At 51.8% G+C, this 23,410-nt stretch overlaps 10 protein-coding genes across 14 annotated transcripts; 5 read left to right on the top strand and 5 right to left on the bottom strand.

Annotated features, from left to right (window-relative positions):
* Positions 1-33: 33 nt before the first annotated feature.
* On the bottom strand, positions 34-249 carry H257_02583 (hypothetical protein; the record flags this gene model as incomplete). Its single annotated transcript, XM_009826287.1, has 2 exons — positions 34-104; positions 162-249. The coding sequence occupies 2 exons, from the start codon at positions 247-249 to the stop codon at positions 34-36; spliced, it is 159 nt and encodes a 52-aa protein (XP_009824589.1).
* A 1,481-nt stretch (positions 250-1,730) lies between these two features.
* Positions 1,731-4,919, top strand: H257_02584 (hypothetical protein). The gene is made up of 2 exons (XM_009826288.1): positions 1,731-3,386; positions 4,138-4,919. The coding sequence occupies exons 1-2, from the start codon at positions 1,848-1,850 to the stop codon at positions 4,834-4,836; spliced, it is 2,238 nt and encodes a 745-aa protein (XP_009824590.1). The 5' UTR covers positions 1,731-1,847; the 3' UTR covers positions 4,837-4,919.
* Positions 4,920-5,224: 305 nt separating this feature from the next.
* Positions 5,225-5,988, bottom strand: H257_02585 (40S ribosomal protein S23). Its single transcript, XM_009826289.1, has 2 exons — positions 5,919-5,988; positions 5,225-5,799 (listed from the first exon to the last, which is right to left on the bottom strand). Exons 1-2 carry the CDS (start codon positions 5,926-5,928, stop codon positions 5,372-5,374), a joined length of 438 nt encoding a protein of 145 aa, XP_009824591.1. The 5' UTR covers positions 5,929-5,988; the 3' UTR covers positions 5,225-5,371.
* Positions 5,989-6,230: 242 nt separating this feature from the next.
* On the top strand, positions 6,231-8,324 carry H257_02586. Of its 2 annotated transcripts, XM_009826290.1 has the most exons (10): positions 6,231-6,338; positions 6,409-6,613; positions 6,666-6,713; positions 6,770-6,973; positions 7,024-7,097; positions 7,148-7,232; positions 7,294-7,327; positions 7,386-7,540; positions 7,603-7,752; positions 7,805-8,324. In XM_009826290.1, exons 1-10 carry the CDS (start codon positions 6,304-6,306, stop codon positions 8,180-8,182), a joined length of 1,368 nt encoding a protein of 455 aa, XP_009824592.1. In that variant the 5' UTR covers positions 6,231-6,303; the 3' UTR covers positions 8,183-8,324. The 2 variants fall into 2 exon arrangements, with proteins under 2 accessions (XP_009824592.1, XP_009824593.1); XM_009826291.1 differs by having other exon boundaries at positions 7,603-8,324.
* A 38-nt stretch (positions 8,325-8,362) lies between these two features.
* Positions 8,363-11,062, bottom strand: H257_02587 (hypothetical protein). The gene is made up of 8 exons (XM_009826292.1): positions 10,070-11,062; positions 9,925-10,005; positions 9,746-9,874; positions 9,614-9,688; positions 9,291-9,515; positions 9,075-9,230; positions 8,811-9,009; positions 8,363-8,759 (listed from the first exon to the last, which is right to left on the bottom strand). The coding sequence occupies exons 1-8, from the start codon at positions 11,030-11,032 to the stop codon at positions 8,503-8,505; spliced, it is 2,085 nt and encodes a 694-aa protein (XP_009824594.1). The 5' UTR covers positions 11,033-11,062; the 3' UTR covers positions 8,363-8,502.
* A 154-nt stretch (positions 11,063-11,216) lies between these two features.
* On the bottom strand, positions 11,217-12,486 carry H257_02588 (hypothetical protein; the record flags this gene model as incomplete). The annotated part of the gene is made up of 3 exons (XM_009826293.1): positions 11,217-12,015; positions 12,335-12,409; positions 12,464-12,486. The coding sequence occupies 3 exons, from the start codon at positions 12,484-12,486 to the stop codon at positions 11,217-11,219; spliced, it is 897 nt and encodes a 298-aa protein (XP_009824595.1).
* Positions 12,487-12,920: 434 nt separating this feature from the next.
* On the top strand, positions 12,921-14,214 carry H257_02589 (hypothetical protein). The gene has a single exon (XM_009826294.1). It carries the CDS (start codon positions 13,013-13,015, stop codon positions 13,589-13,591), a length of 579 nt encoding a protein of 192 aa, XP_009824596.1. The 5' UTR covers positions 12,921-13,012; the 3' UTR covers positions 13,592-14,214.
* A 1,185-nt stretch (positions 14,215-15,399) lies between these two features.
* On the top strand, positions 15,400-18,145 carry H257_02590 (hypothetical protein). 3 transcript variants are annotated; one of them, XM_009826295.1, is made up of 10 exons: positions 15,400-15,643; positions 15,700-15,811; positions 15,869-15,919; positions 15,976-16,080; positions 16,139-16,216; positions 16,296-16,394; positions 16,459-16,758; positions 17,046-17,348; positions 17,421-17,552; positions 17,600-18,145. In XM_009826295.1, the coding sequence occupies exons 1-10, from the start codon at positions 15,474-15,476 to the stop codon at positions 18,071-18,073; spliced, it is 1,824 nt and encodes a 607-aa protein (XP_009824597.1). In that variant the 5' UTR covers positions 15,400-15,473; the 3' UTR covers positions 18,074-18,145. The 3 variants fall into 3 exon arrangements, with proteins under 3 accessions (XP_009824597.1, XP_009824599.1, XP_009824598.1); XM_009826297.1 differs by having other exon boundaries at positions 15,700-15,919; XM_009826296.1 differs by having other exon boundaries at positions 17,421-18,145.
* A 359-nt stretch (positions 18,146-18,504) lies between these two features.
* Positions 18,505-19,739, bottom strand: H257_02591. Of its 2 annotated transcripts, XM_009826299.1 has the most exons (3): positions 19,649-19,739; positions 19,512-19,578; positions 18,505-19,437 (listed from the first exon to the last, which is right to left on the bottom strand). In XM_009826299.1, exon 3 carries the CDS (start codon positions 19,094-19,096, stop codon positions 18,617-18,619), a length of 480 nt encoding a protein of 159 aa, XP_009824601.1. In that variant the 5' UTR covers positions 19,097-19,437; positions 19,512-19,578; positions 19,649-19,739; the 3' UTR covers positions 18,505-18,616. The 2 variants fall into 2 exon arrangements, with proteins under 2 accessions (XP_009824601.1, XP_009824600.1); XM_009826298.1 differs by having other exon boundaries at positions 18,505-19,578.
* A 410-nt stretch (positions 19,740-20,149) lies between these two features.
* Positions 20,150-21,877, top strand: H257_02592 (hypothetical protein). Its single transcript, XM_009826300.1, has one exon. The coding sequence runs from the start codon at positions 20,212-20,214 to the stop codon at positions 21,748-21,750; it is 1,539 nt and encodes a 512-aa protein (XP_009824602.1). The 5' UTR covers positions 20,150-20,211; the 3' UTR covers positions 21,751-21,877.
* The last annotated feature ends 1,533 nt before the right edge of the window (positions 21,878-23,410 follow it).

Here is a 23,410-nt window from a genome sequence, read left to right on the forward strand (position 1 = left end):
TGCATTATATGGAGTCGTTACGTAGCACGACATCTACACAATGTAGTATATTGCGCGAACGGAGAAGTACGCGGTGGCACTGAGGACGAACACCACGATCGCATCTACCACAACGCCATCAGTCAGACCAAAGATCGGGGATCGCGGGGAAGGACACGTACTGAATGTGAAGACTTCCCATGGAGACAGCAAGGTCAATCCGAACTCGAGTTTGTACCATTGATATTGGGCCGTCACGAACGAGAACATGGTGCTGGCGGGGTTTGTTGTGTTGACATGATTCGAAACCATCATTTATTTCTATATAATAAATGATTTAATACAACTCCAATTGTTTTAGTAGAATGTTCATTTAATCACAGAGTGGGAACTGTAACCCGAACCATGCGTTCGAAGATCGAAGGTACAGTAGTATTAATAGTTGTAGTACTATTAGTACCTACTAGTTTCAAAAGTACTATTAATATTAATACTTACTATTCACAGCCCATTTGAAAACACAATAACGTTACACCCTATATAGGACGGGAAGTCAAATGCAAGTCGTTAACGTTAGGGTGATTTTGAAAATATGAAAATCAAAAAGAGGGATATTCTCATTGTATTATTAATAGTATTATTAATAATACTGTAGTAGTAGTACTATTAATAGTACTATTAATAGTACGCTGATTCGTAAGGTGAAACAGTACAGGCTATTTACTGTAGGCTCGCAAGGTGAGCCACGTTACGAAGTCCATAAATCGATCTGAAATACCAGGTCAAGTTTATTGAAAGAGCCTTCGTGGTTGTATTAATTTCATTAGGTAGCGATGAGCATAAATTAACTTAACAATACAGTACCGCTGATGTTGGCGCGATCTATTTGAGTGGTGGGGCATTGGGAGCTTGATATAATTTTGCATTTATGAAGCCGTGGTCCTGACCAATTATATGGCAAAGAATCTATGATGCACTCTGATTGGGTAATAATCAGAAGTAAGACCACGAATTCCAATAATAGCAAGTCAATGAATTCCTTGAAGTACAAGTTATGCTCCCAGGACTGTACAGGCAATCATGTAGAGGAGTTTCGTGGGACTTTATTACTAGTACAGCTGAGTGAAGCCTCCCCTTTCAATCCCCCCAAAACCTAACGAACTTTCAGGTTTGCGATCCCGTCATGCTCCAAACACACAATTAGCAACGCTCGTGATCAATGGCATCCACATCTCTACTCACTCTCAAATAAGTACAATACCAGGTAATGACATGAAAGGACTAAGATTTTGTACCGTCAGCACTTCTGTAGCACTACCGGTATTAGGACATTCTCGGGAAAATCACGTCATGCAATTGAGTGTACGTACATACACACTCGTACAGTTTGCAGTAGAGCACACAAGTCGTGTCCCACATCATTTTGTCGCGCACAATTCATCGTTACTACGGTACCCACGTGGGTGGGTGGACTTGACACTGCAGCTGGGTGACTACAGTATACATTGTACTTTACGCAATCGAACATCATCGTAGCCCGGAGCATCCCTTGATGCATATCCCCCTGAACATCCCTACCTTGAGCAGTCGCATGCAAGTACGTAGCCTCCTCGAACGCCCTTTGCCGGCCATTTCACGCTGGTATCCCAAATAAACAGGTGAATGTGTTTTTAAGGTTGTATTTTCCTCCACTTCATGGGCTTGAAAACAATATGAGCTTCGAACTTCGCTTTCATACAAATGGCAAGAACTGGTCGAAGTTCGTAGAAAAGTTCAGTACTGACCAATCTGGGAAGCGTGGGCGAAACGTTCCTCAGTCGAGAACGAACCCAACTTGCCGCTGAGGCGCCGCCTGCTTAGTCCTCGACATGAGCTGCTGGGACTGCTGTATACGATTACTGAAGCGATGTCTCCCGCGGAATGACATCGTCGTGGAGCTGGCTCCATATTTGAACACGGCGAACGGTGGGTACCCGAACAATCCACAGGCCAACACAGGCGGTGGCGGACGGGGCCACCAGACCAATGCCACCACCACCACCCAAGTGAGCTTGGCATCGCGATACACCAACTCCCAGGGAGGAACGCAACGTGGGAATACCGCAGGTTGTGGAAATAACTGCTCAGGGGGGCAGTCGCGGTCGAGTCGACGCCGGGATCGCCAGGCTGCTGCCACGGGCAACATCCAAACGGGAGGTGAGGACCCCTCCCTCGCCACCGGTCGTGGCAAAGGATCTATCTTGAATCCTGCATTGATCAATTCATCGTCTACGAAGCTCTATGACCACAGCCTCGACGACGATGACCTCGGATCCCCGATGAACGGTCGCGGGAACCCATACGTGGCTGCGACAGGTGGCGGACTCAGCAGTCACCGACACCGCCAACATGACGGGCGGTGTCTAGACGTGTATCATCCCCTTCCTGCCACCGCGTCCGGTCATGCCTTGCTGCCCATGGATGTGGTCATGGGCCACGACGTGATCTTGCAGAGCGGCGGCACTGGCCAACACACACCGATGCTCTGTGCCGGCTCGACCATGTCCGAGGACATCCAGTTGGACATGGACATGGACAGCTCCGCCGTGTTTGTGTACGTGAGTGTTGCCGCGTTCCAGCGCCTGGCGCGGCAGTTCCAGGAACTCATGGAGGAAGCGACGTCGTTGTACGTGCACATGATTCGGTCGCGCCTCAACGAATACGGCGGTGTGGAGCTCCGGTTCAGCGAAGGGTACTTTGTCGTGATGTTTCAAACCGAGTTCAATGCTGCGCGGTGGTGTCTTGCGATGCAGCTCGGACTCATGTACGCAGCATGGAATCCGCGCTTCCTCCGGGCACCCGAAGCCCAAGAAGAGATGTCTCGCCATCGTCCCATGCCCGTGTTCCGGGGTCTGCGTGTGCGCATGGCCATCCACTCCGTGTCCCCAGACTCGGACGACGAAGACGAAGACACTTTTCTCGACATGCCGGCGTCATCCCCCGAGCACAATCCCCGGGAGCTCGTGCGGCTCATTGGCGAGTGCGTCCACGGCGGCCAGATCGCGCTCAGCGACGGCGTGTGGGAGAAACTCAAGGAGCAACTGGTGCAACTGGGCAACCCCGTTGTGGAAGACCTCGGCAAGCACGTGGTGGGGGGGCATTCGCTGCAGTTGTTTCAGCTGCTGCCCAAGCATCTGGAAGACCGCCACTTTCTACCGCTCATGTCGGTAACACAGTTGGCGCCGGCGATGCGCGATGCGCCGACGGCCGCCGGTGAAGTCACGATGGTGTTTACGTTCATCGAAGGCGCGCGGTCGCTCATGTTGAATGACGCGCACGCATTGGTGTCTCGAGTCAAGACCATTTGCAAGTTGTCGAGAAAGTTTCTCCGCACCCACCGCGGCTACGAGTGCCAGGAACTGCAAGGGGTATGTATATTATTTTTGTTAGAGTAGTGAATTTGTATATTGTGCTTTCGAGTGAAATTTCGTGTTGTGGTTTCTCGTTGGAATTTAAATCGATTTGATTGGCTACCTCAGATGAGCTCAAGATTATTAGCCAATCAAAACATTATCAATGAAATTCAACCAATCAGATCGATTGTGGATCGGTTTGGTCGGCGCGATTCGATTACACCCCCTCCCCAAATTTGTATCAAATCGACAGTAGTTCATTTTGTGTGTTTGGATGTGATTTTGAGGGTGCTATATTACATTTTGTTCATGTTACTACTGTAGTAAAAATGGATACTACATGTAGTAGTACTGCGTAGTTAGTACCTAGTAGTCAGTGTTTCCTCCATCCGGTCATATACGGATATATTATTTTTGGAAGGTATATTCTTTCCCCATTCAAGGAATACATGTTCACAAACGATAGAGTTGTTGTAAAATATGTTGTTTTCGGACGCGTAGAATGTTTTGTATGTTTGGTTTGATGGGTACAAATATATATATATATATTGTTGGCGTGGTACATATATACTACGTAGTACCATCGTTGTCGTACCTTTGCACTATGGAATTAAATGTGAACAATTTTGTTTGATATTCCATATTTGCATCAATTGCATTGATTGATTTATATCGTTATATTTACGTGCCTTATATATATATCATGGTGCAGATCGACGACAAATAGATACATTTGGAAATGACGTTAACCTGGTATGACTTGTAGGACTTTATGTTGGCGTTTTTCAGGCCAGCGGATGCAATTGCGTGGTGCGGTGAAGTGCAAAAGCACGTGTACAAGCTCTTTCGCCAAGACCCGACCGGCATTCAATTTCGCATTTCCATGGGCATTGAGACGGGCGTGCCCGTGTCTGTGAGTCCACACAAGTCTAGCGGCCGCGCCGACTACTTTGGGAACATCGTCAACCAGACGGCGCGCATCGCCAAGGCGGCGCACGGCGGCCAGATCATGCTGGGTGGGGACGCATGGAAGGCTTTCATGACGGATGCAGCGTCGTACTCGGACGGCCAAACCGGGGGGGGGCTGCCGTTCTACTTCAAAGACCACGGGTACTTCCAGTTCAAAGGTATCGCCAGCGCCACACTGCTCGTCGAAGTGGTGCCGGTGGGATTAGAGCACATTTCGCATGCCCCCACGACCGCCAAGCCGTATAAGAAGGCGGTACCGCGGTCGGTGGTCCCCATGCCCAAGCGCAACCGCATCGTGTACGTCAAGAGCCAGCACAATGGTCAACACGGCGAGTCAGATGTTGGCTACAGCATCCGCGACACGGAAGTGTTTGACGTCAAGTCATTGTATGGCACGCTGAGCGAGTGGACGCCCCAGGACCTGCGCACGTGGTTCAATGAAGACTGCAAGCGCGGCGACTTGCCGCAGGCCGTGTGCGAACTCCGCGACGTCTAGTGCCTGCCTCCTTTATTTTAACTTATGACATTCAGTATTCTCGACCCGACAACAAACCCACACAATACACACTTCATTCAAACGACCGTGTTACGGTACATATTGAGGCAAGACCTGTATAACATGTAAGTATACTGTAGTCTATTCCTACCGTACCTAGTACTACGTAGTACTACTAGTAATAGGGCATGCCATGAAAAGTACACAGTGCAAACTTCGCCCGTTTATTTATTAATAGTACGTACTACGCCAGCCCTGCCTTGAGCTAGCGAGGTGTCCCCATCCAGTACATGTCGAGGATCTGGACGACTTGTCGTATCGGTCGCCACCTGTGCTGTATATATAGCCTACCTAGCTTGGCGTAATCATTGCACGTGAACACTGCAAATGACAACAAGCGATATGACTGGTATTGTTCCTGTATTATTCTCCCAAGAGGCACAATTGCAGCTGGCGAAGTACCGTCGGCATGGCTACCAAGCTACACCCGCCACGAGCAAAAGGACGACAGCGACGACATCGTCGTGGGTTGCACTTAAGAGCGGGGCTTTTCCTTCTTTTCCTTGTACAAGGCCAACAAAGACACACCCGAGACCTTGACCACCTTGAAACGGACACCGGGAATATCACCGACGGCGTGGCCGCGACGACCGAACCCGGCAATCAACACCTCGTCGTTTTCGTCGACGTAGTTCAAGCAACCATCGCGGGGCACGAAGGCGGCGATCTTCTTGCCGTTCTTGATCAATTGCACACGCACCGACTTACGAATGGCCGAGTTAGGCTGCTTGGCTTCAATACCAATCTTTTCCAAGACGATCCCCTTGGCCATGGACGAACCACCCAACGGGTTGGCCTTCATGGCAGTCACGGAGTGCGACTTGTTGTACGACTTTTGGTGCCATCTTTGCGAACGGCGGTGGACACGCAGCTTGCGAGCGCAACGGATACCAGCGGGCTTGTCTACAGTCACCACACCATGTGAGCACAGACACATTACAACAACCTGTACATGCTCGTCCTGGACATGTTGCTCGTAGGTAGAGTATATCATACGCATGTTGACACTATCATTCACTTACGCTTGGCCATCTTTTTCAGTCGAGGTCAGGAGAAAAAAGAACTGAATGAGCCCCAGCATGGCCATTTTGGTAGCTCCTCACCAGTAAACAAGAACAGCCAATCACAATCCGGATTTCCCTCGCCACCAACCAAAACCCCCAACGGGGAAAACCTCTGGCAATGCATGCTATCCACATATCCAAATGGACAGGTCCTGTGCAAACACGATAATTTGATGGATCCAAATGTACAGTACCTGTGTAAATGAATGACATACCTGTGAAATATAGTGTTTCACACTCCGCGAGATTCAATTGTCACTCGAATTGAGACTGCAATCTACACATCAACGCGCGCCACAGTCACCACCGCCACAGCAACCAGCAGTGCCAGCACGATACAATCATGGCAGATCAAGCAGCCATTGCGTCCTCACCACGGTAGCTAGCTGGTTGTACGACGCGATGAGTGGCTAAACAGTGGCTATGGTGTATCGGTTCGTCATTCCAGGCATGACCCATTGCGGCCACTGATCCAACAAGAGTCGGCTGCGTTTGAGACGTCGACGGCGGCAGCTATCACCGGCAAAACTGTGCGACGAGGTAGCAAAGAACGGCATGATGTCGAGGGTGCAACGCAAGTGTCCAACGACACGGCCAGCAAACCCACGGACTTTGAGCTGCTCGTGGTCGTGGGCCAAGGTGCATTCGGCAAGGTTCGTGCACTCACGTCGTCCTCCTTTGTCAATATACGTGGCTTTCGTCCAGGTGATTCAAGTGCGCCACAGGCCAACGGGGGAGATCTACGCCATGAAGGTACGTACATGCTCTCCAACAACCACCACTACTACTGTACTCACGGGACTTGGTAGATTGTCAGCAAGGAGTACCTGGTCAAGAAGAACTACATTGGCAACATGCAGACGGAGCGCGACATCATGACCAAAGTCGACCATCCGTTCTTGGTCAAGCTCAAGTATGCGTTCCAAACCCCTGCCAACGTGTACCTGGTGATGCCATATATTCCTGGTGGCGAGCTCTTCCACACTCTGCACAAGCAAGGCCTGCTCCTCGAGGTATGGACACTTCCGTCGCTCTTCTGCTCCATCGTCTTGTCTTGTTGTAGCACACAGCATGCTTTTACGCTGCCGAGATGGTGCTCGCGTTGGAGTATTTGCACGGTCAAGGTATTATCCACCGGTAATGTGACATCGTAGCACCACCACCGTCGATTTGAACCATCCAAGTAGAGATCTCAAGCCAGAAAACATTCTCTTGGATGCTGACGGGCACGTGTGCCTCACCGACTTTGGGCTGAGTAAGGAACTGCCCCAGGTAATACACATAGCTTTGACAAACCATTTGTTATGCAATTACTGTATGTTTACCACCATAGGACGACGAAGCCAAGACTGTATGTGGCACCAACGGTACCGACCGCCCTTGTCCATGTCAATATAGCCATTGAGCCCAGTGTTTTGCCGATAGAATACATGGCCCCTGAGATGATTCGAAACAAACCGTACTCGCATGCCGTCGACTGGTGGGCCCTCGGCGCGCTCATCTACGAAATGGTCACGGGGTACCCGCCGTTTCGCCACAATAACCGGAAGAAGCTGCTCGAAAAGATCTGCACCGAAAAGGTTGGCCTTCCCCTTTCCATGATATAGTTAGGATCAACGACATGGTGGTGGTGGGGGTGTAGCTGTCGCTGCCCAAGTTTCTGCATGCCGACACCCACTCCATCTTGAAGCAACTGCTCGAGCGCAACGTGGACAAGCGTCTTGGCGCGGGCAAGTCGACCATGTTCAAAGTCAAAGGGGTCGCCGCCATCAAGCAACACCCGTTCTTCAGCGTACAACAACACGAAAGACTTGCGATGAGGTTCATCCGGGTTTGGTGTGTAGCGCATCGACTGGGGTCTCTTGGCTCAACGAAAGATCACGCCGCCCGTGACACCCTTGTTGGCGACTAACACGGGCGGTCTTGGCACGCTGGATACGAGTTGTTTTGCCGAAAGCTTTACCAAGATGCAAGTCGCAGTGGACGAAACCCAAGTCCCCGACGATCACGGCAGCCTCTTCCACCGCTTCTCGTTCACGGCCGCCGACGTCCGCCTCCGCCGCGAATCCATCTCAATCAACAGCCGCATCAACGAAGAAGAGCAACCAATCGACGAACATGATGAGGGACATCTGGTGTCGACAATCTCTACCCCAGACGACGCAGCTACCTCGGTCGTTGAATCCTCCACAATCGACCCACATGTAGCCCCACATTGTTGACTCTCCGTGCAATAACTTGGTCATGGGAACCAAGCGTCTACTAACTGTAAACACTACTACTATATACCACCAAGTACCAGTGACCAGTACAGTACTGACGGTAGTTCCTATTATTTATAATAGTATGATTCGTTCATCCACACCCAGCGAGAGAGAATGCAAAGTAAACTACAGACTATAGCTACCCAAGACACATTTACATACCCAGTGTGCATACATACATACACACTCTTGATCAACAATTGGGTGGCCAAAGTCGATGTAGATGTACAAAGTCTATCTAGCTATCCCTGCCAACAACTCAAATGTCCATGTGTTGCCTACGACAAACTCGCCGCGAGCAGGGAGATGTGCGCTTTGACCACCTTGGCCGTTTGCTCGACCGCGAGGCGCGACTTGGCGGCCGCCACCCAATCCGCCACCACGTCGTGGGGCAGCCCTGTGAGCTTATCCACTTCCGCCACGGCCGACTCAATGTCTCCTCCGCGCAGCGCATACTCGGCGCGGGAAAACACGGCTTCGGCATCGGTCCCTTGAATGGGCCCCCCGGGGGGAATCAATAGAAAATGCAGCGCATCTACACATCGTGAATGTCAGTCAGACACGGGTCGATATCTGGCCAACGTACTCGCAAAGAGATGGCCGACCATGCCGCCGCCCTGGGACGACTCGGGCACCAACGCCGCCTGTCGCGCAGCCTTTTGCACGACTTTGAAACGGTCTTGCAGCTGGGCCACCGACGGCGCGCCGTCCCCAAACTTGGCCAACGTCGTCACCGCCGCTTCAATCAGCTCGTCGCCCTTACCCGCCGTCCGCAACGCATTGATCTATCCAACCCAACATCAGCATCACTTGGCGTAGAAGATCTACATCATCATCGTTTAGCACGGACTTCGCTGTGGAGGGGGGCCGCCGCCTCGATGCGGTTGGTCAGCGCCAGAGCCGCCACAGACACCTTGTGCACCTTGTGGCTGAACGCTTCGTAGTTGGACGTAGCCCCGAGCAGTTCGTTCACGGCCTTCAATTGCACGCGGACATCGTTGAGTTCCTAAGAATGTCAACAGATGTGTTTAGCCCTTCCCTTTCCCCCCATGTAGCAAGAACTCACGCGAATGCGGCCAGCTTGATCCTTTTCGGTAGCGGCTTGGACCTCATGCACCTTTTGAGCAATGGTTTCCGCCACTTTCTTGTCGGCGTCGGCCTGGAGCGTCGCCAGCTGGTGGTCGAACGCGGCTTGCACGACGGCCTTTTCCGACTCGACCAACGCCTTGAGCTGAGATTCGTGTTGGGCGCGCACCGCGTCCAATTCTTGGCGAGCGGTGCGGGTGATCAACTAGGGACATATATATTTATATATATATAAACCCATGTCAATAGTATGACGTGGCTGGCACGACCAGGGAAACGAGTGGAGAGTTCTATCTATTATACCTCTTCTTGCAGACGCAGTTCACGGGCCAACAAGTCCTTGTGCAGCACATCTTGTTGGCGCAACAATTCTGCATGCTACGTCGTGAAACGTGTTGGAAACACGTTTGAAACACGTTTGAAACACTACACTACCTGTGCGTGCACTTCCTCTTCCATGCGACGCAACGATTCCATCAACCGCACCGCTTCCCACTTGGATCGGTTCTTCATCTCCGTGGCCAGCTGGGCCACTCGAAGCCGCAAACTCTCGGCGTCCAACTCCTATACAAAACACACATCATCAATGCAACCAAAAAAGGGATGGTCTCGACCTTGATGCCGGCGAGAATGGTGTGGTCCAGCTCTTCGCCAAGAGCGTCCGCCTCAGCGCGGGCCTTCTTGACCACCTTGTTCTACATACACAAGTCAACGGTTTTTCGCTGGGACGAAAAGTTTTTGGTTGTGCATTATATATACCTTGGTGGCCGCCGACACTTCCTTGGCCTTGTCTTCGAACGCCACGAGCTCCCGGTTCAGTTCATCGATCGCATCCTTTTCCTTGGCAGACGCTTCGTCGAGCTTCTTTTGAAGCGCCGTCGTCGCCTTCTGCGCTTCCGAGAGCAGGACCTTCTCGGCCTTGTGCAGCTCTTCGTGGACCACCGCCTCGGCCACTTCCACCACATGTTCGGCTTGCTTGACAATGGCAGCAGCGACTTCCGCGATGGAATGAGTGTTGTCGTCCTCCTTGTCGTCCGACGCGACCACTGCCGCCGGTTCGGTCACTGCCGTTGCGGTGGTAGTTTCCACATCCGCCTTGGCATCGTCCTTGACGTCATCCTTCGCCACCACCACGGTGGGAGGAGTAGCTTCAGATGGAGTAATTGAAGCGTCCGACGACGTAGACGCCTTCTTCACGTCGGACGTTTGCTTGGAGTCGGCAGCGTTCTTGATCTCGACCGTCTTCTTTTTGGCCAGCTTGACTTTGTCCACTGGTGACGGCGTTGGCTTCGCCTTTGAAGTCTCCGGAAGGGTGATGGCCGTAGAAGATAGGCCTGACCGGGCTGTCGGGAACGACGACAGCACGAACTCGCGGAATTTCAAGAACACATCGTTGTCCTTGAGCAAGTTCGGGTTGAAGTTCGGGTTCTCGTGGATGTAGTAGCCCAGCCCAGCCGTCGCAGTCACAGAAGCGAGTAGCACTGCGTACACGGCGCCACCGCCGTTGCTCTTTGGGGGCGACGGCTTGGCCGTCAATGGCTTTGACCACTCGGGCTTCTTGGCAGTTGCAGCGAGCTTGCTAGTCGGCGGCGGCACGGGCGCAGCAGGCGGCTTTTCCATTACCGGGGAGTGGCCGATCGGCTTGCTGGGTCCATTGTTGGAGCTCACTTGGCGGCGGAGGGACTGACGAGCTCCGCTCTTGGCCGAGATTTGACGCCACATTGCTATGTCTCCACCCAAAATGGCCGTCCCACGGCGGACGCCTTCTATCCGGATGATATCACAACCTTAACCGGAAAACATTTGCATTTTCGATACGTCAACACGACGACTTCTGGGGAGATATGACACACGCTTGGAATAAACTAGTACTAGTTAGTACCACGTAGTAACAACAGGAGGCATATTAACGGGGATTACGAGGAGCTCTGAGGTCTTTGGAAGTCCACTGCTCAGCCGAGTCCTTAACAGTGGGGTGCTCGGCGAAGGAGTGCGTTAAACGCCACGACGTGATAGTTGAGGATGAAGTAGCATGTTGGCGTACAAGGACCTCGGATCCTTTGCGCAAGGGCTTTACAGATGCCGGAGGAATCACGCGGACGGGTAAACTCAACGCTTGAGCTAGGCTAGCCCATGCGGGGTTTGTCGTGTAGCCGTCGTTCATGTCTACTTCGGGCGAAACGAAGCTCGTCGCGTGCATAGACATGTTGACCCGCGACGACGATCCTGTGGACGGGTAGATCCGCAACAGATGCGACTCTCTATTGACCGTGTCCACTGCAGCTGAGGTGAAGAGGCGCTGCTCGTGGCGGTCTGCTGCAGAGGGCGACAGCCCAGACATCGTGGTCGGGGGCTTGTATCGCTGGCGGCGGCGGTGGCGGTACAGAACTGCCATGCACACCAACAACACGGCAAACATAAAAGACGAGACACCGACAATGAGGGACGTGTAGAATGGCGAAGTCGACTCGAACAAGTGCGGAGATGGAGTAGTTCGACGGGCGAGGGGGGGTACAAGTTTTGGTGTCGTGACGTTGGGCCGAAATGTCGTCGAGATCGGTGAATGTGTGGTCTGAGTGGTGTAGTTCGTTGTTGCCATCAACGATACAACTAATGCGGTGAGGTTCCCGTTCGAATAGGATGGCGGGGAACTCACTGCCACGGCCCCACCCACAAAGATGTACATGACGGCATGCTTCCACGGTCTACGCAGAACAAGGACGCCACTACGCATGAACAGGGTGTGGGCCAGAGGTACTCAATACGGGCGGGTTTGTGAAGAGTGCGGTCTGTATGTCGGTCCGTCCTCTGGTGTTGAACATTGCTGTGTTGACGAGTGCACCCGCTCTTCAAATTGCTGTGGCATCACTTTGCACCAATGGGTTGCAACACTGAATTCCTTAACTCGTCAATCAATTTTAGAAAATTGCAAAAATGGACGAAATTTGATTTGGATCAAAATGTGGATGTACTTGGCTACGGGATTTGCTTCAGAGCCGGCGTGCCACAGAGCCAGGATCACACATGCTGTTGGTTTGAACGAGCAGCCGTCGGTAGCGACTGAAGGTGGTCGTCCCCGTCTCCTTGCTGGACAGCACTCTACGATCGACAGCGAGGTCTACATACGTCGTAACGTTATATGAACCATGTTACGACAGCCTCACATTCGCAGCCATTACTCGCCATCCTCGCCGAGGAGGCTGTTATGTGTGTGCAGGTTCTACCTATTGTCGCTAAGGCAAACGTCCCACGTATGTCTCGGTACTGTACCAACCACACTACTACTGCCGTTGTCGCACTCTAATCACCACTACTGTACAACCCACACTGGAACTAGTATGCGTACGGTACTACCTATTAATAGTAGTATTGTGAATTCGCTATAAACTTCCAAAATTCGCGATTTGTTCAATCAATTTTGAATCACGCTCGATTTCTGATTGGTTGAATATACTTGTCCTTTCTGTAAGAGCCAATCAAATCCACTCAAAATTGGATTAGCCAATAGCGTTGATTCGTGATTCGATTCGGCGGCGAGATTCGACGGGGTCTGGAAATTCGTATCGAATCCACAATATTACACTGTCGTGGATTTGACAATCAACACAATCTCGATTATAACGTTACCTTCACACAAATCCAAGTACTAGTACTGGTTAAGTATACACGCTTGCTCTGTACAAATGGAGCTAGCGTTACCGTATGGTTCCCGCTACGATACAATATACGGAACCTACATTTCATGCACAGCCTGCCTGCCTGCCTGGCTACACCTCACTCAGTCCGGTTCCTCAGGCATATCGTTACACGTCCTCGGCCACATGCACATCGGCGTGGATCATGTCGAGGTACCGGGACGTATCCATCAAGTCGTTCGAGTCGAAACTGGAGGCAGTGCTCATAAAGTCGCGCGCTGTGTGGTGTTCGACTGAGATATCGCTCGAGCCCGACCACGACGTGCCTTGCGACGACGGCGAAAACGTTAGCGAGCCCCCCATCGACGAAGAAAATGCTGACGAGATGTCGTCATCGGCGGACGCTTCTTCAATGTCTTCCAACGGTTGGTCTGTCATGGTCCACGTGCTTGGTTGGTCTTCACCTTGGGATATGCACAACTCGCTCGTGCCAATCGACCAGGCGCTCGACAACCGCGGGGTTTCCGATGTCTGGATGCTGTCGTCGACGTCGTTGAGAATGTTCGAGTCCATCGAGTTCAACGTGCGGGGGTGGTTGAGAATGTCGGAAGCAAATCGAACAGACTTGGTGCGGGTATCTGTCTGAAGCATGTTGAGCATGTCCATCGTATCCAACTCTCGAGGGTGCTGACTTGTCGTCGGCGGCTGAAGGAGAAGCGCGTTACGGCGGGACGTGAGGAAGGCGCCGTTGTCTGTCCATCGATTGACACTGCCCTCCTTGGACGCGGACATGTTGCGCCGCCGACGAGCCACGACAACGACCATCATCAGCACTATCGCACAGAGCGCGCCGCCTGCAATCGCAAACAACTCCATGCCAGTCATGCCGCCGTCGTTTTCGGAACCCCCTGCGGCCTCGTTCTGGGCCTGGTTCTTGTCATCGGCCGGGCCAGGCGCGCCCGACAACGGTACACCCATGGCCGGCGAAGTGGGGGTGGAATTCATGTCTAGGTCTGGGGTGACAGTTGTGGAAGGCACATTCGTAGCTGGGGAACGAGTTTCCGACGGACGAGGTGTCGTCATTGGGACGTCGGACGTCAACGGAAGGTCAGTTGGAACTGGTGTGGTAGTTGGTTGCTCTGTAGTCGAAGGGGCAGGTGAGGATTCTGCTGTTGAAGGGGCGGGTGTGGATTCTGCTGTTGAAGGGGCGGGTGTGGATTCTGCTGTCGAGTCAGGTGGACTCGTACCAGGTGATGTCGCGGTCGCGGGAGGTTTTGTGGTTGGCGGGGAAGTTGTCACTGGGGGAGGGGTTGGTTCAGGAGGTGGGGTCTTCGTAGGTGCAGGCGGAGGAGGAGGAGTCGTTGCAGGCGGAGGAGGAGGAGTCGTTGCAGGCGGAGGAGGAGGGGTCGTTGTAGGTGGAGGAGGAGGGGGAGTCGTTGCAGGCGGAGGAGGAGAAGGAGTCGTTGCAGGTGGCTTTGTGAGAGGTGTATCGGTGGTAACGACGATGGACTGAGTTGTTGGCTCTGGCGTGGGCTCCTTGTTGCTTGCAGTAGGGGAAGGGGCGAACGATGTGATGACTGCAGGTTCGATGGTTGTGGTGGTGTTGAAGGCCCTAACTTTCTCGAGGGTCCATTGATCTGGGGAAGAGTTTCTGGATTTGACATGTTTGTGTCGCATTGCGCTACTGCTGGTTGCCAGTAAGGCCATGATGGCGAGGACAGCACTTCCCTTCATGACGCTGCTTCGTGCCGGGTGTGTGAATATCCTCGAAGTGATACCGACGTGTGCACGGAGTGATCATCCTCTACACCATCCCCATGTGTGATGTTGGATATGTCACCGATGGGTAAAACTGGGCGAAACACTCCAAGCGTGACATAAACGCACCTGGTGACAATTCAACAAGTGCGTGAATATGGATTTGAGTGCGTTTATAATTAATTAAACGGACCCTTCGTTGGTACAATCATCGTTGAACTGGCGTTTGTCCCATGTTGACCGCCTCTCTCACCTCCTTGGTGTTGAAGTTTCAAATTTAATTACGGTTACCTTACAAATATCAAGTAATACGTGTATATTTATATCCTCATCAGATGTTTGTATTTGCGAACTTGGATGTAAATTCCAGGCACCTGATTATCAATCTATCGAATTACCGCCGGATTCATTGTAATGTTATAAATGTTGTAGGCACTGCTTCATCTACTTCGAGGAATGATTTGATGCATAAAGAAATATGGCCAAACCACGTAGCCATAGGTTACTTCTCCATTTCCACCTAGCCAAGCGCCCTTGGCACTGCATGCGTGTTTGAGAATGTATTGTATGAAAGGAGCCCACAGTTTCCTGATTGAGTGCACAATACTGATCTAATTTTTCATCGCTTTATCACCTTTTTTGAGGTCATTCGGAATATCATACGTATCCGGAGACGAAACTGTTCAGGCAGTGGCAGTTTCGCGCCAGTCCGGCGAAACGACGCAACGCAGGCAGGCAAGTGGCATCAACACGACGCCGGGAGTCGAAGGATGGACCATCATGACGAGCCTGAAGCAAGAGCGTCAGAGTCTCTCATGGACGGGTCTCAGACAGAACGAACACGAGGGACGTTTGGTGGCCGACAGCGATGGCTGCTTACGGGTGGAGCCAACATCGACAGCAATTCCGTGAGTTCGCCAAAGAAGAGTACATCCAAGAGGTACACGAACAAAACCTCGCCCCACGTAAGCGATTGACGTCGTTTATGCTGCGTAGCAAAGTGACCGCCCCGTCGGTGCAATCGTTCCTAGGATCGCTGGGCATTGGTCTTGGCGAGGAATTGCAGATGGTGGACAAGGAAGCAAACGAAGTCGCCGCGTATCGCCGAGTGCGAACCTTGATATCGTTCAAAGGCTGGATAAACACAAACTGACAATGGGAGTAGGAGTACGACACTGTTCGCAGCAACAACATGAAGAAGGAACACGAAGTCAAGGTGAAGGGAGAATGCGGTTTTGTGTGACCTTAGCACGTATGATCGAACTATCGTAGAAACTGCAAGAATCGCTGCAGGAAGTCACGTCGCTCTTGTCGAGCCGCAAAGTGGACGGCATGACGATTCAATCCAAAGCCATGAACCTCGAAAACCGATCTGCGGTACCGTGGCATGACGATCTTGACACACACACATTTCCTTGTTCGTGTCCACCACTAGTCGATCGAAAATAAACTCGAAGACGAGACCGCCGACAAAGGCGTGTACACGCACATGATCCAACGGTTGTCTATTGAAGTACGTTGTGGAACTACATATCGATACACTTCTTCACGTCCTAATGATCGGGACATGGCATGACGATGTATATATGTAGGTGCAAGCAGGGAAGAAGCAGAGCACGCGCAAGGAGAAGGAACTTCAAAGCCTCGACAACGACCTCGCCGCGGGGAACGCGACGCTGCACGCGGCCCGGGTACGTCTACTCTGATTTGTCGTCATCATGTGACGGCTGAATCTGGCGGTTGTGCGCTTTGCAGCAAGAAAAGTGCGCAGCGGAGGCACTGCAGAAGAAGCTGGCCAAGGGACTCAGCGACACTCGGGACGAGAACGCGCGGGCGCTCGACGACTTGCACTTGGCAATAGACACGACGCGGAAGAAGCACGAACTGCACGAACAACGCGAGACCAGTCGGCGCAAAATCGCGCAAAACGTGACGGGCGAGCAGTCGGCGCGGGAAATGAAGCGCCTTCGCCAAGAAAGCCAGACGCAGGCGGTCCAGTTCACGCAAATTCAGAACGAGCTCATGACCACGGACGCCAAGCTGCTGACTCTGGAGGTACGAGATTAAGACTCCAGGTGAAGGTTTTGTATATGAACAAACGATGGATGATGATGAAGCACATTGAAATTGGGGGTTGGAATGATACTGACCCAAGGAACGACCATATATGATATATATATTTGACTGGGGGTGGGAATGTACGAGTGAACGACCGAGCAGGATATGTTTGAGGGTTGGAATGGCAGTGAACGAAGGAACGACTGAAAAAAATGATATTTGTGTTTGGCGGGTTGGAATGAACGACGGATGATGGAATTTGAACTTGGTGGTTGGAATGGCAGGCGGACCTGCGACGATTGAGCGAGGCCGCGGGCACGAACGACATTGACAAGATCATTGCCAAGTACTTGTCGCGGGAAGAAACGCTGCGCAACCTCAAGGAAGAGCACGCGATCACAGACGCCAAGATGCGCAAACTTCGAGACAACTACAAGCAACTCCAGGAGCTACTCGCGACGCTGCGGGGCGCGACCATGAACACCCGCGGCATCTACCAGGAAATGGACGACACGGCCGAGAAACTCAAAGACATTGAAAAAAACGCATCTGCGTTGCAAGAGCGGTGCAATCGCGCCAACGTGTTGGTACGAATGAGCATGATGATGCTTTGGTATCGTGATGTATCTTTCATCATATATCGTGTTTTCAATGTCTAGTTGGATGCGTTCCGGTCGTGCATGATCAAATGCATGGCCAAGCTCAGCACCGTGCGCGGCTCCCTTGAGTTGGACACGGACGTGGACTTTCACCGGGCGAACGAAACCCCCACGACAGAGCTCGTGCATTTGGTACTGCCACGTCATAGCCACACGAATTCTAAACAACTTCGTCACAGGTGGAGCAAAAACTCGGTCGCATTCTGGACGTGATCAACCGCGAAAAGGCCGAGCACGAACTGCATCGGTCGGAGGCGATGAACGCCAGCAGCCACGGGGGCGGCATGGCGGGCGGAGGAGACGACAAACGCAACAGCAGCTTGGCCCAGCCGTCGCCCAGCGAGACCGAAGAGCACTTTATCCTGCGCGTGTCTACCGCAGACAACTCACAAGGCAACATCCGCGTACGCCCCAAGAGCCAGCCCAAGGGCTCCAAAGTGGCCAAAATTCTGCGACACAGCTCCCAGCGAGACTCGATCGTGATTCCCAAGGACAAGGGCCGGGACGAGGACGACGTGGCGGCAACTGTCGCTGCCGTGGCCACAGAAGACGACCCGATCATTGACCGAAGCATGCGCAAGAAGCTCGTTGGACTGGTCCTCAATCGCGGCAAACGCGTCAAGAAAGGCACGACCAACAACGACAAAGTGTAATTTCGTGCCATTAGAAACACAGTAAACAGACCTCCTAACTCTACCACAATCAACCATAGTAATCTCTCCCGAGCTTTTCTTTGGGTCATCTATAGGCATGAACGTGTTCAACACATACCCTACACGCGGCATGGAGTTTTGCATCGAATCTAAAGGGTGGACACAATACCCTTTCGAATTGGCACACCTCCACGCATATCACAACGTCTATGTGCCAATCTAATGAGCACGCCCCCAATTTGCAACAGTGACAGTGCCAACGCTATCGGGCAAAACGGCGCAGTATTAATACTAGCTCTGAATCAATGCAGTCGTTGTCTGGGGCTCATGTGGTATTACTTGCATGGTTTGCAGTGGGCCCCTTTCGCTTCATTCCAAGGCAAGCAAGACCAACATGTTTAGCCATTTGACATGAAGTAGCCGTCGGCAAACGCGCATGAATTCGCCTCAACGACGCCATTCGGTGCATGGTGTCACTATATTTACGTGGACATTCATTACACCTATCCATGAGATACTACAAGCCCAAAGATGTTACACCGTTTATAACGGCAAACACGAGTCGTCGTCGGCTCCGTCGTCGACTCCGTCGTTGTCGGCTCCGTCGTCGACTCCGTCGTTGTCAGCGTCATCGATGTCCAACACGATCGTGGCTTCGTCCGTGTCGACCAAGACATGCAGTCGCGTCTTTGGGTCGACGTACACACTGCCGCGGCTCAAAGAGGTCGGACGATGTTTCTGATACACGATGTTGGCATGCATGTGGGTAGCAGCCAGCGCCACGATGCTTAGGACCACTCCTCCGAACGCCACGTACGTGGCCTCTGCAAACTTGAAACTCCCAAGATGACTGGCTTCAAACCCCCACGAAATAAACAACACGACGCTTGTGAGCACCATGATCCATCCGATAACCATCGCCACCTGCAGCACATGCCGCATGATGCGAAACGGCAGGCAGATGGCTTCAAGCACCAGCACGCCTGTAAACGCACAAGATGAGTACATCACGGCCGTCCCCATGAACTGGACGACAAGTCCGGTGGCTCCACACGCCGAGACTAAGAATCGACTGAGTTGCACGGCGGCCACAGACGATCTGTCCAATGATTGATACAACGTCAACGCGTGCCAGTTGTATGCGACCCCGTCGTTGTGACCTTTCGTCGCGCACAAGGGTAGGACGGAATCGATCGTTTCAATCGCAGAGCAGTGCGACGGCAGCCCACCGCGTTTGGTTGTGGTGCAGTTAAGCTGATACACTGTCGACGACGACAGCTCGGTGCACGTATACACTGCATTCGGGTGGCGCGGGTCTGCCACGGACTGGTTGCTCTGGGTTTCCAGGCATATGGTATAGATACCTACATGAACCAGTGTGGACAAATTACCACCACCTACGACAGCGGTGTGTTTCGACGTAAATGCCGAGTCATACACTGCCCAAAGCGGTAGGTCTTGGGTCACGACAATTGCTAGCGATGCCAAGGTTGACGCAACGCACGCTGTGTGGATGAACGGTAAGACAAGTGACAGCTAGTACTCAACGAAATGCATTTATAATATGTACAATACCTATGGCCGCAGGGGTTGTGCACACCATTCTGGCGCTGCAACGGGGCCGCTGCTTTGGAATGGGCACTACTTCCTAGCGCGGGGATTGGTTGATTTTGAAACTGCCACTTCCATATACCATAGAATAATTGCTCCGAATTTGTGCCGACATCTCTGACATACAGTACCCCAATATTGCAAGCAACCTGCACTATTGGTCTAAAATATTGGTAGAGCAATTTTGATTGGCTAGAAAGCTGAGTTACCAAAATAAAATTCATGTATTGGTCAAAATAGTGCATACAAACACGAAGTAATGTTGGAGTAATCGTCATATTTATACTTGATCTTATTTAAGCTGGTACAACCTATACTATACAAAGATGAGTATACATGTGGTTTTGCCCAAAGCGGAGGGTCAATCGTTTGGATTGGCAGAAATTTGACAGGACGTGATTTGATTGGCTTAAGCGGTTCTTTAATCCGACATTCGATTCTGTAGAAGGCTCCAGTTTCGAATCGATTTGACAATACACCGCTACAGGCATTGACACTTGTGAACCTCAACCAGGTACCGTCCACCGATGAAAGCAATCAAACGTCGAAGAGAAGGAGGCTACGATGGCGTGTGGCGACGAGAATGCATCGAACACATTGTGCCCTACATCCACTCCTCCATCACGCTCTTTTCGTTCCTGCAAGCACTCCCACTTGACACTCTGGGCCTCCCTCTACAGAGCCTGTTGGCGCTGTTCCAGTCCTCGTTCAACATTCATCATCTATGGCCACGACTCGTTCTTGAGCCCATGGACACCGTCGACACCAACCAGATTCGACTCCTTCGACAAGCTGCAGTCCTGTTTCCGTACGTGGACGTCAGTGGACTGTGGGACCTCGGCATCCTCCGACAATGTGTGTCTCCGTCGACACGTATTCACGTTGTCCCAGAAGAAGGCGTCACGAGACCTATGCGTTGGTACCATGACCTGTCGACATTCTGCGTCACTTCCATAATCGTGGACGATTTCTATGGTGGATTTGACGTCCCTGGAAATTTCGTCCTCTCTCTTGAGCGCTTTACGTCCCTCTGCCACCTTGAGTTGAAGTGCATGACATGGCTCACCGAATTCGAGCAAGACGTGCTCTTTGCCTCGCTGGCGACTTGCCCCATTGAAACACTGCACATAGAGCAACCTCGTTGGGAGCTAACAGCGTCGAACGTCGCTCGCCTAGCCGACTGGCTACTTGACTCGACCCGAGCCATGGAGTTGACCCTCGATTCCTGCAGCGTGAACCCTCTTGATAGCGCAGCTCTGGTGTCAGCGGTGATGTCTTCGCCTACGCTTCAAGCTCTGCGCATCTTCAATGGCACGCTTGGTCAAGCCTTCTGTACGATGACCCACCTCCCTGCGCGACTACACACGATTGTCTTGAACGATTCATTATTGTCGGCGTCATGTATGCGACTCAAGTCGGTCTGGCTGTCATCAGAATCCCTGGTTAAGATTCGTCTTGATTCCAATCCCCTCCGAGATGAAGGCATTACACTGCTGGCCAAAGCCCTCTTTGTCGTTGCCAGCAGTGCGCGACTAAAAGAACTAAGTGTTACCAGTGCTGGCATTGGACCGGACGGTGGCGCTGCGTTGGCTGCAGTGCTTCCGTTCGCCTGCCTCACCTCTCTAGTTCTCTCGTTTAATGCGATGGGGGATGTGGGTGGAATTGCGTTGGCATCAGCCCTCCCTCGATGCCACCATCTGACGACGTTGGCCCTCCGTAGGCTGGCTCTCACTGACGAAGGGCTTGTTGCACTCGTGTCTGCTCTCCCGATGTGTCCGAGCCTTCGATCTGTCGATCTCAGCGACAACTTGGCCACGTATGTGGGTGCCACGCAACTGGTCGACGTGCTGCCTCGGTGCCACCACGTCACGGATTTGTCACTCGGAGACAACCCCTTGGAAGCTCGCGGCGTGCAGACGATACTGCGAGCTCTTCCCACATGTGTGAAACGTATGAAAATCGATTTGTCTGTCGAAATGGCATTTTCAGACCGGCGACCATGCATGGAGCTCGCCAACGTCCTTGGGGTTGCCAACCAAGTCTATTTGGGTTATTCAATGTACTAATAAGTGTATTTCTCCCTCGAAACTAGGACCACTATTAATAGTACTAAGTACTACTACGTAGTAATAAGAAGCACCTACGTCGAAGTAGTACTAGTTATTAATATTATTAATAATATTGTGCTTTGGACTTGTTTTGGCGTCGGTTTTACGATTTTAAATGTGCAAAAGCGCGAGAGTTGCATAAATGACCTCCCTATAATTACATTCTGTAACGAAACGTGATCCTAAATCACGGTAAAAACACTGGGGTCAATGTAACAAACACCCAGGTATTAATAGTACTTTGAAATACTACCCTCAGATTGATTAATTATAACGTTAGCCAATCCGATCGTAGTCCGCTTTAACCTCAGGTTCGTCATTTACGTTGACAGTTGAAGGACGCAATACTAGTAATGATGTCGTTGTTTACCTGATCAACGTCCACATGAACTGCTCCTACACACTCTTCTCGTTTCTCCTCTCGGCCTCCCTCTCCACAGAGCCTCTTGGCGCTGTTCCAGGCCCCATTTGACAGCTATGGCAATAAGTGGTTCTTGCAAAGCTGGACACCGTCGACGCCAACCAGGTTTTATTCCTTGGACAAACTTGAGTTGTGTTTCCGTACGTGGACGGAAACACAAGTTATGTTGGACCTAAACATCCTCCGACAACACCTCGCTCGATGGAAATATCCGCAGACGTGAATGGCATTTACCGGGGGGGGGGGGTGTATGTGTGGTAGCTCGCGCAATGGTTTGAATACCTGTCTACATTCTGCGTCATTTCCACGGCACGGGATGGTTGCTACTAGTATCGTGGATATGATGTCCCTGGAAGTTGCGTCTTCGCGCTTCTGCACTTTACGTCACATCGCGTTGATTTGTGAAACGGACCTCACTGAGTTTGAGCAAGACGTGCTCTTGGCCACGTTGATGTCTCGCCCCATTGAAGCATTGTATCTACAACAACCTGCTTGGGAGCTAACTGCGCCGAACTTTGCTCGCTTCGCCGATTGACTGTTTGACTCGACCCAAGCCTTGGAGTTGGCCTCAATTCCTGCGTGTGAATCCACTCGACAAAGCAGCTCTGGTATCAGCGATGGCTTCGTCACTGACGCTTGACGCCCTGAGAACCTTCGATGGTAACCTTGGGCAGGACGTGTGTACAATCGGCTACACACGCTTGTCTTGCGCGATACGCCTGTGATGACACGCCAGGTATGCAGCTGCCCAATTTGTGGATACCCTGGTTGTTTATATCACTCCGAAGTGTGGGCATCACACCATTCGCCAATACCCTGGTTGCAAGTCCTACCACTCTACCGGAAGAACTCTCGTTTAATGCGAAGGGGGATGTCGCTGGAATACCTCTGGTGGCAGCCATTTGCTCGATGTATTAGTGTAGAATGGACTTCAATAATCACTACTCTGGGATGTACTATGTACTAACGTTAGCATAGTACTATGGTAGTATTACGTAAGTATTAGTAGTAATTCGTACAGACTGGTTCTTTGAGCCCTCGCGGCTACCAAATTGTCATTTTGCAATGAGTGGTCCAATGAGTGGTCCGAGAGAATGACAATGAGTGGTCCGAGAGAATGGCGCAACGATGTCGTCATGTGCGACGGTAAATCATAGAGCACATTGTCCCCTACATCATGTGCTCCCTCACGTTCTT

The sequence above is a fragment of the Aphanomyces astaci genome (genome assembly GCF_000520075.1).
Source record: "Aphanomyces astaci strain APO3 unplaced genomic scaffold supercont1.4, whole genome shotgun sequence".
Lineage (NCBI taxonomy): Eukaryota > Oomycota > Saprolegniomycetes > Saprolegniales > Verrucalvaceae > Aphanomyces > Aphanomyces astaci.